At 44.5% G+C, this 13,016-nt stretch overlaps 1 protein-coding gene across 1 annotated transcript in view; it reads right to left on the bottom strand.

Annotated features, from left to right (window-relative positions):
* The window catches only part of LOC132765869 (deleted in malignant brain tumors 1 protein-like), a 91,937-nt gene that overhangs the window by 15,399 nt on the left and 63,522 nt on the right, over positions 1 to 13,016 (bottom strand). The window contains exons 13-15 of the mRNA XM_067463259.1: positions 11,741 to 12,046; positions 7,369 to 7,752; positions 5,912 to 6,217 (exon numbers count right to left, since the gene is read on the bottom strand). Of these exons, the coding sequence (XP_067319360.1) occupies positions 5,912 to 6,217; positions 7,369 to 7,752; positions 11,741 to 12,046 (996 nt within the window). The remainder of the gene's footprint in view (positions 1 to 5,911; positions 6,218 to 7,368; positions 7,753 to 11,740; positions 12,047 to 13,016) is intronic.

Below are 13,016 nucleotides of genomic sequence, written 5' to 3'. Positions count from 1 at the left end.
TTCTCTGTGTAAAAGTTACTCTGATATACTCTCTCACTGAAAATGCAGTAAGAGGACTTTTGTTTAAAAAGTGTTTATGACAATATTTCATAGGTCGAAATGAGCACTACCACCTCTGAGGCCCCTTCTAAATTGCCCTATAACCCAGGATCTGATCCCAGATTATCTCCTTAAACTGGGTTATGTGAGTTTCCACTGCCTGATAATCTGGGAGCAGATCTTGGGATATAGGGGCAGTGTCAAAGTGGTCTGAGTATTCCTTGCCTAATTAAATCTTCTGAACATCCATCCAAGCATGGGAAGTCAACAGGTGACTTACGGGGATGTGCATACTAAGAAACACATGCAGAAACATTATTCATAGAGCTTATTAAAATCAATCCATTTATCCATCCCTCAATCTATCTATTTCATCTATGTAACAGTTTCTAGAAATACTGGATAGGACTTAATTGAACAAATGACACCTGCATCTTTTTAACAAGTGCAACTGAGCTTTGCCTGGGTTTTCAAGTGACAGAAACTGAAATGCCTCTCTTTCTTGACATTCTGTATCAGATAGCCAGATGGAGCCATTCTCCACCAAAGTGAGCTTCTAATGGGACTGCCATTGCTTCTCTGCAATCAAATTCCTTGCACACAATTTGAGCATTGTTCAGATCCCAACTGTCATGGCTGCTCTGAGTCCCTCATTAAGGGGGAGAGGATGGAATATAAAACCAAGTAAGTAAAGGGAGGGGTTTGTACCCCCGGGGATAACCTAGTAAAGTGAAGAGTGGTGGCTGGAAACAAATCCAATAGGCCCTAACTAGGCAGAGCCCGAGAATATTTAAGACCAAGGTCTTCTGGGGGGTGGGTTTTGGGGTTGGGTCTAGGTCAGTGGGATCTTTACCTCCTCAAGAGCCAAACGTTAGGCAAAGAGCAAACCCTCCTCTGCAACTGCAGCGGAGAGGGTTGCTCCGCAGTGTGCTGAGAGCCTGAACTCCTGAAAAGTCCTACCAGAAGACTTATCTTGTGGACAGTTATCGGAATGCACTGAGGCAGCAGCTATTGTCACTACTTATCAATCTGAAAATGCCATCTATGATTGTGATATAGACCGTCCTCCTCAATCCCCTTTTCTGGGGACAGGCAGACGACCAGACACTTAGCTACTAGGCTTGTTTGATAAAGAAAAAAATTGGTTCTAAACTCGCTTCGTTTCCAGGGGGCGCCAGCGTTTCGAATTTCAGAGGACTTCCGAAATTTAAGATTTCAAAATTTTGAATTTCCAAAATTTCGTTAATTACGAATCAATTCGTTAACGGTGGACGCGATTGCGCAATGCGCAAAAAACACCTCCAAACGGGACAGGGGGAACTTCTGAAGCATCCCTCTCCCTCTGTTGCTGACTGTTGGTGATAAAACTTACAACTAACAGAAACCAAATTAAAATAAATTCAGGATGAAATTAAAATACAAATTAAAATCACTTAAAATTAATTAAATAATAAAATAATAAAATAAATAATAAAATAAAATAATAAAATAAGTAATAAGATAATAAAATATCTCCAGGAGGAGGAGGAGGAGGAGGAGGAGGAGGATGGGGAGGAAAGGCAATGCTGGCAACTTTTCTCTCCTCCTTTCCCGTCTTAATAATTATGAAATAATTATGAAAATTTGGAAAAATTGTTTCGATTCTTAATTCTCCTCACACTATTCCTGCATGGCTCGATATTGAATCGTAAGCTAATTTAAATATGAATTAATAACGACTTTAGAAACTAATGAACACGATCAAACAAGCCTATTAGCTACATCTCACACAGGGTCCAGATTTTGTTATCACCCATCAGATGCGGACTGGGAGATGGGGGGTGGGGTGGAGTGGCAATGCTCGCACGAGATAATTTATCTCTTAGGGCGGTTCCCACTCCGAACACCTCTGGTATTGAAAGTGTCTGCCTTGTGTGGGATTCACAGGAGAGTATAGCCTTTCTACTGGTGTACCGTGCGCCTAACGCACCAGTGGACAGCCTATCACAGCTGCTAGAGGTTGTGTCATAGTGGTCCTTGAGGTTCCCCAGGCTTATCGTTTTGGGGGACTTCAATGTCCACGCTGATGCAGGCTCCTTTTCCACAGCAGCTGAAGACCTAGTGTCCGACCATGGCGATACTAGGACTCTCACTTTATAATACTGGGCCTACACATCGAGCAGGACATACACTAGATCTGATCTTCGGAGTAGGAATCCAAGTGATCCTAACCTCCGTTCTGGAGGTTCCATGGTCGGACCACTGTGCCCTAGGAATCCGTATAGAGCATACCACCTCACCTGGTCTGGGCGCCAAACCTATTTGGGTTCGCCCGAAGAAACTTATGGAACCGGCCAGGTTCCTGAATGCTCTGAAGGCCATGGAACCTGTCAGCGACTCACTGGAGGTGCAAGTGGATACATGGAACACCAAATTATCCAATGCACTCGATGAGATCACCCCTAGATGCCCTCTCTGACCCCATAAGAATTGGTCTCCTTGGTTTACTGGGGAGATCCGCATGATGAAATGGGAGAAGAGGTCGTGTGGCAGGAACTCCATGACGAGGAATCGAGATCAGCTTATAAGAATTTCAGAGAGTCTTATGAGCATGCTATCACCGAGGCCAAAAAATCTCATTATCCTTCCTTGATAGCGTCTGCGAGCTCACACCCAGCACAATTATTTAAGATTATTAGATTTCTGGCAATAATTCCTTCTGTCCCAAACAATAACGATCTGGCACCTTCTGCTGAGGTTTTTCAGAGCTATTTCGCAGACAAGATCTCACTTCTCCACCAGGATCTCCCTGCCACGATTGATACAGTAAGTGAACTTGAGACTCCATGGCCACTCGCTGGGCCCATCCTTGACCGGTTCACCCTGCTGGATGCAGAGGCTGTTGATAGGATCATGACTGCAACTAGGCTGACCACCTGCTCCCTCGATCTGTGTCCCTCCTGGCTAGTAAAATCTTGCCTGGAGGGATTACGTGAACCTCCGTTGAATATAATAAATAACTCCCTTGAGCAAGGAGTTTTTCCAGAGGGTTTAAAAGAGGCGATGGTATCTCCGCTGCTGAAGAAACCAGACTTAGATTGTTCGGTTCCCTCTAGCTACCGCCCAGTCTCGAACCTTCCATTTCTGGGCAAGGTGGTTGAGAGGGCAGCAGCCGAACAGTTGCAGCAGTTCCTTAATGATACTGCTGGACTTGATCCCCCAGTCCGGCTTCTATAGTGGGCACGGGATGGAGACTGTGCTAGTTGCCATCACAGATCAGCTTTGCTGCCAGATGGATCAAGGCGGATCAGCGGTGCTCGTGTTATTGGACCTACAGCAGCATTTGATATGGTTGATCACAATCTACTGACCCACCGCCTAGCCATGACTGGGGTTAGGGGGATACTCCTTAAGTGGATGTCCTGCTTCCTCCAGAATCGGGGACAGTGTGTGGTGAGGGGAGGGATGGTTTCCAAGAGGTCTCCGCTAATATGCGGGGTCCCGCAGGGAGCTATCCTCTCTCCTCTGTTATTTAACATCTATATGCGACCGCTTGCCCGACTGGTGCGGAGCTTTGGGCTTGAGTGCCACCAGTACGCTGATGACACTCAGCTCATTCTGAGGATGGAGGGCCGGCCGGACTCCGTATCTGAAAATTTCCATCAGTGCCTTGAGGGTGAATCCAGCGAAGACGGAGATCCTTTGGCTGGGCAGTCCTGGTGGGAGGGAGATCCAGCTACCTACCCTGGATGGCGAGACAGTACGTTCGTCATCTTTTGTAAGAATCATAGAATCAAAGAGTTGGAAGAGACTTCACAGGCCGTCCAGTTCAACCCCATTCTGCCAAGAAGCAGGAATATTGCATTCAAATCACCCCTGACAGATGGCCATCCAGCCCCTGTTTAAAAGCTTCCAAAGAAGGAGCCTCCACCACAATCCGGGGCAGAGAGTTCCACTGCTGAACGGCTCTCACAGTCAGGAAGTTCTTCCTCATGCTCAGATGGAATCTCCTCTCTTATAGTTTGAAGCCATTGTTCCGCGTCCTAGTCTCCAAGGAAGCGGAAAACAAGCTTGCTCCCTCCTCCTCCCTGTGGCTTCCTCTCACGTATTTATACATGGCTATCATATCTCATCTCAGCCTTCTCTTCTTCAGGCTAAACATGCCCAGCTCCTTAAGCCGCTCCTCATAGGGCTTGTTCTCCAGACCCTTGATCATTTTAGTCGCCCTCCTCTGGACACATTCCAGCTTGTCAATATCTCTCTTGAATTGTGGTGCCCAGAATTGGACACAATATTCCAGGTGTGGTCTAACCAAAGCGGAACCATAGAGGGGTAGCATGACTTCCCTAGATCCAGACACTAGTCTCCTATTAATGCAGGCCAAAATCCCATTGGCTTTTTTGCCGCCACATTACATTGTTGGCTCATGTTTAACTTGTTGTCCACGAGGACTCCAAGATCTTTTTCACACGTACTGCTCTCGAGCCAGGCACCCCCCATTCTATATCTTTGCATTTCGTTTTTCCTGCCAAAGTAGAGTATCTTGCATTTGTCACTGTTAAACTTCATTTTGTTAGTTTTGGCCCATCTCTCTAATCTGTCAAGATCGTTTTGAATCCTGCTCCTGTCCTCTGGACTATTGGCTATCCCTCCCAATTTGGTGTCGTCTGCAAACTTGATGATCATGCCTTCTAACCCTTCATCCAAGTCATTAATAAAGATGTTGAACAGGAACAGGATGGAACCCTGCGGCACTCCGCTCGTCACTTCTTTCCAGGATGAAGAGGAAGCATTGGTGAGCACCCTCTGGGTTCGTCCATTTAACCAATTCCAGATGCACCTCACCGTAGTTTTGCCTAGCCCACATTAGACTAGTTTCCTTGCCAGCAGGTCATGGGGGACTTGTTTTTGATAAATCCATGTTGACTATTAGCGATGACCGCATTTGTTTCTAAGTGTTTGCAGACTGCTTCCTTAACAAACTTTTCCAGAATCTTGCCTGGTATTGATGTGAGGCTGACCGGACGGTAGTTGTTTGGGTCATCCTTTTTTCCCTTCTTGAAGATTGAGACCACATTGGCCCTCCTCCAATCTGCTGGAACTTCTCCCGTTCTCAATAAGAAGTCTTATTGGACCCTCTGCTCACAGTGGAGGACCAGGTCTCTGCTGTGAGCAGATCTGCGTTTTTCCATCTACGTCAGGCTAGGTGACTGGCTCTCTACCTATCTAGGAACGACCTGGCTACGGTGATCCAGGCGACTGTCATCTCAAAGCTTGACTACTGTAACACCCTCTACATTGGCCTTCCTTTGTCAGTGATCCGGAAACTGAAGCTGGTGCAAAATGCGGCGGCTCGTTTTCTTGCCGGGGTGCTGGCGAGGTGTCGTATCAACCTAATTCTCCAACAGCTGCACTGGCTACCGATTGAGTACTGGATTACTTTCAAGGTGCTGGTACTAACCTTTAAGGTCTTACATGGTCTGGGGCCGGCGTACCTGAGGGCCCGCTTATCCCCCTACCAACCCCAGAGATTACTCCGGTCTGAAGACCAAAATTTGCTTGAAGTCCCTAACATCCGGACTTATCATTTGTCATCTACTAGGCATAGAGCCTTCTCGATTGTAGCCCCTTATTTATGGAATGCCTTGCCGGTTGAAACTCAAACCATCCGAGACCTACTTGCTTTTTGGAAAGCCTGTAAAACCTTTCTTTTCTGACAAGTTTTTGATGGGTGAACAGCTCGGGGCTATTGTCTGTCCTCACTGCTTATTGTTATTTTAAAGCTAATTGTATTGTTTTAATCTGCTTCTGTAAACTGCTCGAAGCCAAATTAGGAGTAGTGGTATACAAGTTAAATAAATAAATAAATAAATAAATAAATAAAGGCATGTACCTGAACACTCCACGCTGGCATCCTGGCTGTGGCTGCAACTGTGCTCTCCCCAGCCTCCCTTCTGGCACTCCTTCAGGAATTCCTCTTCTCCTGTACAGTTGATGCTCTCCAGCCAAATGGGGCCCGATCCTTGGCCATCGTGTGCTCCACCCAATGCTTTGGAGGCATTGCCACAGCCCAGCTGCCTGCAGACCACTTGGGCATCTTGTAAATCCCAGCCAGCATCACAAATGGTCCCCCATTCATCATCGTGCAATATTTCAACCCTCCCTGAGCAGGGACTTGTGCCATTCATTAAACGGAGATCTTAAAAATAATATATAGTAATATATATATATATATATAGAGAGAGAGAGAGAGAGAGAGAGAGAATGTAGATATACTCCAGTTGGGAGTAACTAGCAGGAATTCTTGCCATTGTTCTTTCCACTTTGGGTCCAACTGGTAAAATAGAATTTAGTACGATTATTATTACTGGATCCTCTGTACTAGAAGGAATAATTGGACTGGATGTCTGTGTGGCAGCTAAAAGTCCCAGGTTTTGTCCTATGCATATCATGGGTATTTCCTTTGCTCTGGGCATGCTCAAAAGCCGTTATTCCATGGCACAAGCCATAACAAGAACTCAGGCATAAAAGGAAATTGAGTGGAATTATTCTCTCTTTCTAACAACATGCTCACCACTGAGTGTGATCACAAAATGGGCAATTAAAAACACCTATGTGTATATATGATCCCAAGCTGTCTACACTTGTATTTCAGGTGAGAACAGGCTTATGCACAGGGAAGTACCCAATAAATATGTTAAGAAAATGAAAATGGACATGTAAATCACCTCTACCTAATTTATTTGGGTGCATTCAATACATTTGTGAAGACATGTTATGCACGTGTATCTAGACTTACTTACTCAATGCAATGTCTTACTTGAAGCCATAAGAGTAGGACAACCAAGAAACATATAAATGCAGATTTTAGATCAAAACTGCAGAATGAATGATTAATCTTAAATTACATTAATAGTACAAACATAAGAAAATCTTGGTTGAGATTCTGCATGGTAGATAATGTATAGCTAAGGCTAAGGTCCATTTCCAGATCTTGGTTATTAGTAGTGTGTAAACTGTTTTTTCTCTTAGCTGTAAACTCCTTTTTCTTATAAGTTTTATAAGGCTTTATTACAGTAATGCTAAAGGTTGGGCATATGCTGTATTGAAGGAGTGGAGATGTGGAAGAAAGGCCTATAAGGTCAAGTGGGAAGACATTCCCCTCTTTGCTGCTTTACAGTGTTCACAAAGCAAGCGCCATACGTAGTCTTTCCTAGCACTAGACATTTCCACTGGGATTTCTTTTTTGAACATCCAGATTTTAAGACGGGTTAATTTCAGACTCTTCTGCTGTAAAATGTAAAAGTTCAGAGTGAATAATCAATATTTACTTTAATTTTCAACAATTACCTGAGCACACAACACCAGCCGATTCATCTGAGAGACATTGATATCTTAAATCAAACATACATTGGTTAAAGGCAACTTCTGTTCCCAAACATTTAGGTTCATAAGGGATGTTTCTGACATCCTCTTCATTCCCAAAGAGAGATCCTCCTGGGGCTGACAGGGCAGCTCCACAGTCAAGTTCTCTGCACACGACTTGAGCATCACGCAGGTCCCATCCGCCATCACACACTGACCACCAGTACAAATAGACAAACACTTCAACTCTGCCAGAGCAACTGTTTCTGCCATTCACCAATCTGGTTCCTGTTGGTTTTGGAAGAACAAAAAGTGCTTTCATTGATTTGAAGGCCAATTCCATGATTTCTCTTGCATACTTTCCTGGTTATAGGACCTCTCTTAGTGAGAGATAAGCTGGCAATCGTGAAATCAATGCAAGAGTGTCGCAAAGGCCTGCAGCAGAACTCCTATCTCCCAGGAATACTCAACTGTTGGATACTCCCCATTCATAACCAATAATACACATATTCATTTGTAGACCCCTCCCTCCCTTTTGTAGAATTCTGTCTTTTTTAGTGAATTGAGGAAAATGGAGTTACAGCTCAGAGTGGGACTGGATTTTAGAATGGAGGATCACAGAGTAATCTCTGTTCTCCTTCAACTTCCTTTCCATTTCCATACGCAAGATTCTCCAATTATAACATCCAGCTTGGAATATAAGATAATAATCATAATTAAAAACTCCAGCTAGATAGAGCTGGACTGCTTCCTGCTTCTTGGTCGGAGTTGGAGTGGACGCTCGCAAGGATTCTATGATTCTATGAACTGATAAACACAGTTGAACAAAACCTAAGCATAAAGAATCATAAAAGAATCATAGAATCATAGAGTTGGACAGGGCCGTAGCCAGAAAAACATTTTGGGGAGGGTTGAAAATTTGGGGGGGGGGGGGCAGTTGAAACCTGCCTTTTAGCTCACGCTGAAGCAAAGAGCAGAGCAGGGGCAGAGCAGCCTTCAGTAGCCTGAGTAAACCTGTTTTTTTTTACCTGAAAAATTCCTGGGGGGGGGGGGGTTGAACCCCTACCCCCCCCCCCCCCCCGTCGCTACAGGCCTGGAGTTGGAAGAGACCTCATGGGCCATTCAGCCCAACCCCATTCTGCCAAGAAGCAGGAAAATCGCATTCAAAGCACCCTTGACAGATGGCCATCCAGAGTTAAGGTCTTGTGTTTATGGTTGGATTTAATGAGGAAATCAGCCTCAGGGAAGAGCCAGAGGGAAATTTGCCCATTGGGCAAAACTTCCAGGTATTTTTAGGGAGAACTCATATAAGCCTCAGGGGTCCATGCGCTTACTGCTTAGAGAGAGGAGCACAAGGTATGTGGGGAGGGGAGGAGGTCCTAGACTGGGCAGGCAGAAGGCCCAGACTCCCAACTCCCAAGAACAACCCAGACCCCCAGGAAGTGCTGGAGCCAGAGGCAGCCCTAGGTAATTTTCAACCGAAAGCAAACAGTATTTTGCCCCCCCCCCCCCCCCAACCAATAACTGATATATGTTTTCTGTTCATTGTGGGAATTCTGTGTGCCATATTGGTTCAATTCCATCATTAGTGGAGTTCAGAATGCTCTTTGATTGTAGGTGAACTATACATCCCAGTAACTACAACTCACATATGTCAAGGTCTATTTTCCCTTAAGAGCACCTTAAGAGCACCCCTGGGCAAAATCAACTATACTGCAAATGCTTACTTTGCGTAATGGGTTGAGCCGCCCCTGGCTGTAGCCATGAGTAGCCAGAAACTGTTGGATTGGGGAAATTCTGCTTTTTGAAGCCTCTGGCTTGACATGATTCAGTAAATAACAGTAAAGAACAACACTCAAAACCAGGGGAATTCCAGACAAGAAACAATCAGGGCTAGCTAATCATCTTCCAATGAAGGATTCCCCCAGGCAGTAAGCAGCCAGACCTTGAAGCTGCAAGGCCAATAAATGTTAATCAAGGTGGCCAATTACAACATTCCCATCTGCCTCAAACAAACAAGAGTTCTTTCTCCCACCCTGAACATTCCATAGATATATAAATCCCACTTGCCTTGTTTACGACAGACCTCACAACCTCTGTGGGTGCCTGCCGTAAATGCAGGTGAAACATCAGGAGAGAATGCTTCTGTAACATGGCCATACAGCCCAGAAAATTCACAGCAACCCAATAATTCAGTTTGTTTTCCAACTTTGTAACTACTCCTAACTATATCAGAACAGCATTGCCTTCCTGTAAGAGAAACCTTTCCATGCCAATGCCATTGTTTTGCTCAGAAGGAAAGGTTCCATTTAAAACTTTCCATTTCTTTCTTTTTTCTTTTATATGCCTTTTCCTCAGTGTGCATGTGCATAGGGGATCTTCCCTTCCACCATAATCTCCCCTCTGGATCACTGAAATCAATGGGAGGGGGCAACTATTCCATATGGACTTCCCTTGCCATTGTAAACAGTGGCATTGTCCAATAGGTAGTTTATGGTCAACATGGCCTTTCACAAATGTCTTAAGAGTGGGGATTACACCTCAGAAAGGAAGAATAAGCAGGTCTTGCCCTAAATTAAATAAACAGTTCTTCTCTTTTCCTGCTTCCATCATATTATTATTAATTTTAAAAGCAAAACAAATGGTTTACTCAACCACCTTCTCTTTGCTCCTCTGGATATCTTTTCTCCTCTGAAAATACCTGGCTGAATCCTGTTCAATTTATTTATTTATTTATTTATTTATTTCGAGGTTTTATATACCGACCCTCTCACCTTCAAAGAGGGATTTGGACTGGTTCACAACATGTGTTAACATACAAAAAAATACAATAACAACACAATGTCACTTCATTACACGATTAAAATATCAGCACCATACACATAAAAACATTATCATCACAGTGAAAAGAGCCAAATCGTCCAACACCATCACAATCCCATTCATCATCCTCCTTTCATGTGGGCAAAGAATTAAATCAGTTGTCAAATGCCACGTTCCACAACCAGGTCTTTGTTAGTTTCCTGAACGTCATGAGGGAGGGGGCAGTTCTGATCTCTAATGGGAGGGAGTTCCAAAGTTGAGGGGCCACCATCGAGAAGGCCCTGTCCCTCGTCCCCACCAGCCATGCTTGTGCAGGCGGTGGGACCGAGAGCAGGGCCCCTCCAGACGATCTTAGTAGTCTTGATGGTTCGTAGGGGAGAATACTTTCGGAGAGGTAAACAGGGCCGGAGTCGTTTAGGGCTTTATAGGTCAACACCAGCACTTTGAATTGTGCTCGGAAGCTGATTGGCAGCCAGTGGAGCTGGCGTAACAGCGGAGTGGTGTGCTCCCTGTACCCAGCCCCCGTTAGTAATCTGGCTGCCGCGCGTTGGACTTGCTGCAGCTTCCGGGCAGTCTTCAAAGGCAACCCCACGTAGAGAGCGTTGCAGGAGATTTGATGTTTCAGAAAAAGTCACCAAGTGACTAAAAGTCCTTCGATGTTGACTCTTCATTCTTGTCATCTTTATTTCTCTGAATGGCTTTGCCCCCCTCCCTTCCCCTATGATGACTTATTGGAAACCTTTAAGTTTATTATGGCAGCCCAAACATGAGACCTAAATAGCCTAAAGCCACCAGCTACCATTTAATTTTTTTGTAGCTCAGCAGTGTCCATCCTGGTTGGTACTTGAATGGGAGATTAGCAACAATTGTCAGATATATTTCACAGGAAAAAAATAGGCAATTTGTCCTCTATGTCTTAGAAAAACTTTGACATTCATGAGGTGGCCATAAATTGACAGGCGACTGGAAGGCACAAGTACAAACCAAGTGTTTTCTATGCGACATTTGTTTAGAGGACTTTAAGATCATCTGGAGAGGCCCCGCTCTCGGTCCCGCCATCATCACAAGTACGGTTGGCGGGAACGAGAGACAGGGCCTTCTCAGTGGTGGCCCCTCAGCTATGGGAGATTAGATTGGCTTCCTCGCTCCTATCATTCTTAGAATCTTAAGACATGGCTATTTGAGCGGGCATTTGAAAATACGGAGGAACGGATATAATAATGGAATAACTATATGGTGGAACTGGACATTGTTTTAATTATTATCAATTGAAGTATGCTGATGTTTTTTATATTGTATATTGCAATTGTGTCCTTGGTGGCATTGAATTCTTGCCTTGTAAACCACCTCGAGTTGCCGGAAGGCTGAGGGGGGCGGTATAGAAATGTACTAAAATAAATAAATAAATAAATAGAGGGTGTTTGCTATTTCTTTCCTTTAAGACTGAAAGAATTTTCCTTCCACAAGGTCATCAAGCACGTACTTGAACCCTCCTGGCCTAGTCTGACTCTCCAACCAGTTCACCAACAATTACCTGGACACATAAAAGGAACAGCATTTTCATGACTGCAGCTTTCCTCTTTCAAATCTGTCAGGTCACATTCAGTAAGGTCATTTGCTGTCCATTTGCAGGAATCTATAGATGGCATCTTGTTATTGTAAAATGGAAATATTTTAAAGTCCAATGAGATTTCGCTACAGCTTATTTCCCTGCAGACAACACGGTTTTCATACTTATCCCAGTTTTTATCGCATAGGGATATGGCTATCCATTGCTGCTTGTGGAGCACCTCGACTGTCCCAGAACAGCGGCTTGAACCGTTGGCCAACCTGATCCAGCCTGAAAAGGGAAAAGCCAATATTATTTCTCCCCCACCCAGTTTCTCTCTGATGTTCATTTCCCTTTCAGGCAAAGAATTATTTGTCACACAGGGACATTCAGGAGAAGTGGGTAGTGTCCCTTGCTAAAGCCATACAGCAGCAGTTCATGGATCAAACACAAGGTGTGGCATATGGTAAGCTGAGGGGTAAATGTAGTAACAGGGATTCATGCCACCAATAATAATAAGAAGAAGAAGAAAAGTGATATCTAGATCAGCATCCTCCCAGGGCACCCTAATGTTCTTCTCAAGCATCATGTATCATCCATTCTCAGCTGGCTTCCCCCTGCCTTTCCCCATCAGGATAGTTGTAGGTATTTCACATATATGTTTTTCAATGTGTTAGTGTTAGTATTTCAATGTGTTAGTATTGCATTTCAAAGATGGATTCAGTTATGTTCAGCTATGTGTTAGAATTGTAGTCACTAGAGGCAGTGAGAGTAAAAATCCTTGAAACTGAGATAACAGAAATTCTTTTGCCCAGAGAAAAAAAAGGGAGTGAACCAGCCGGATGGGCAGGATGTTTTCTTTCTGTGTGTTTAGTCTTGTACTTTGTAGTCGCCATCTTTCATTCTCAACATGTAGTCGCTTATAAATAGACGCTTCTAGTAAAGCTATCTTGGAACTGAAGAAGAATGCTGTGTGGTAATTGAGTCTGTCTATTTTAGAAACCTCACGCTTGCTGTGCTGAGACCAGAGGGTCTAACTCTGACATCTCTATGGTCTTTAAATGTTTGTAAACAACCATGTATTGAAATAGTCTTGCCAGGTGTTGCCGCATGTTTTGTGTCCTTGACGGTATTGCAGGAGGTATTGCAAGCACGCCTGGTGGGGAGCAAGCACGCCTGGTGGGGAGCAAGCACACCTGGTGGGGACGATGGACAGGGCCTTCTCGGTGGTGGCCCCGCGACTCTGGACCTCTCTCCCTCT

Source organism: Anolis sagrei, chromosome 2 (assembly GCF_037176765.1).
Source record: "Anolis sagrei isolate rAnoSag1 chromosome 2, rAnoSag1.mat, whole genome shotgun sequence".
NCBI classification, from domain to species: Eukaryota; Metazoa; Chordata; class Lepidosauria; order Squamata; family Dactyloidae; genus Anolis; species Anolis sagrei.
The sequence above is the reverse complement of the archived record's forward strand: the minus strand, read 5'-3'. Positions and strand labels throughout refer to the sequence as shown.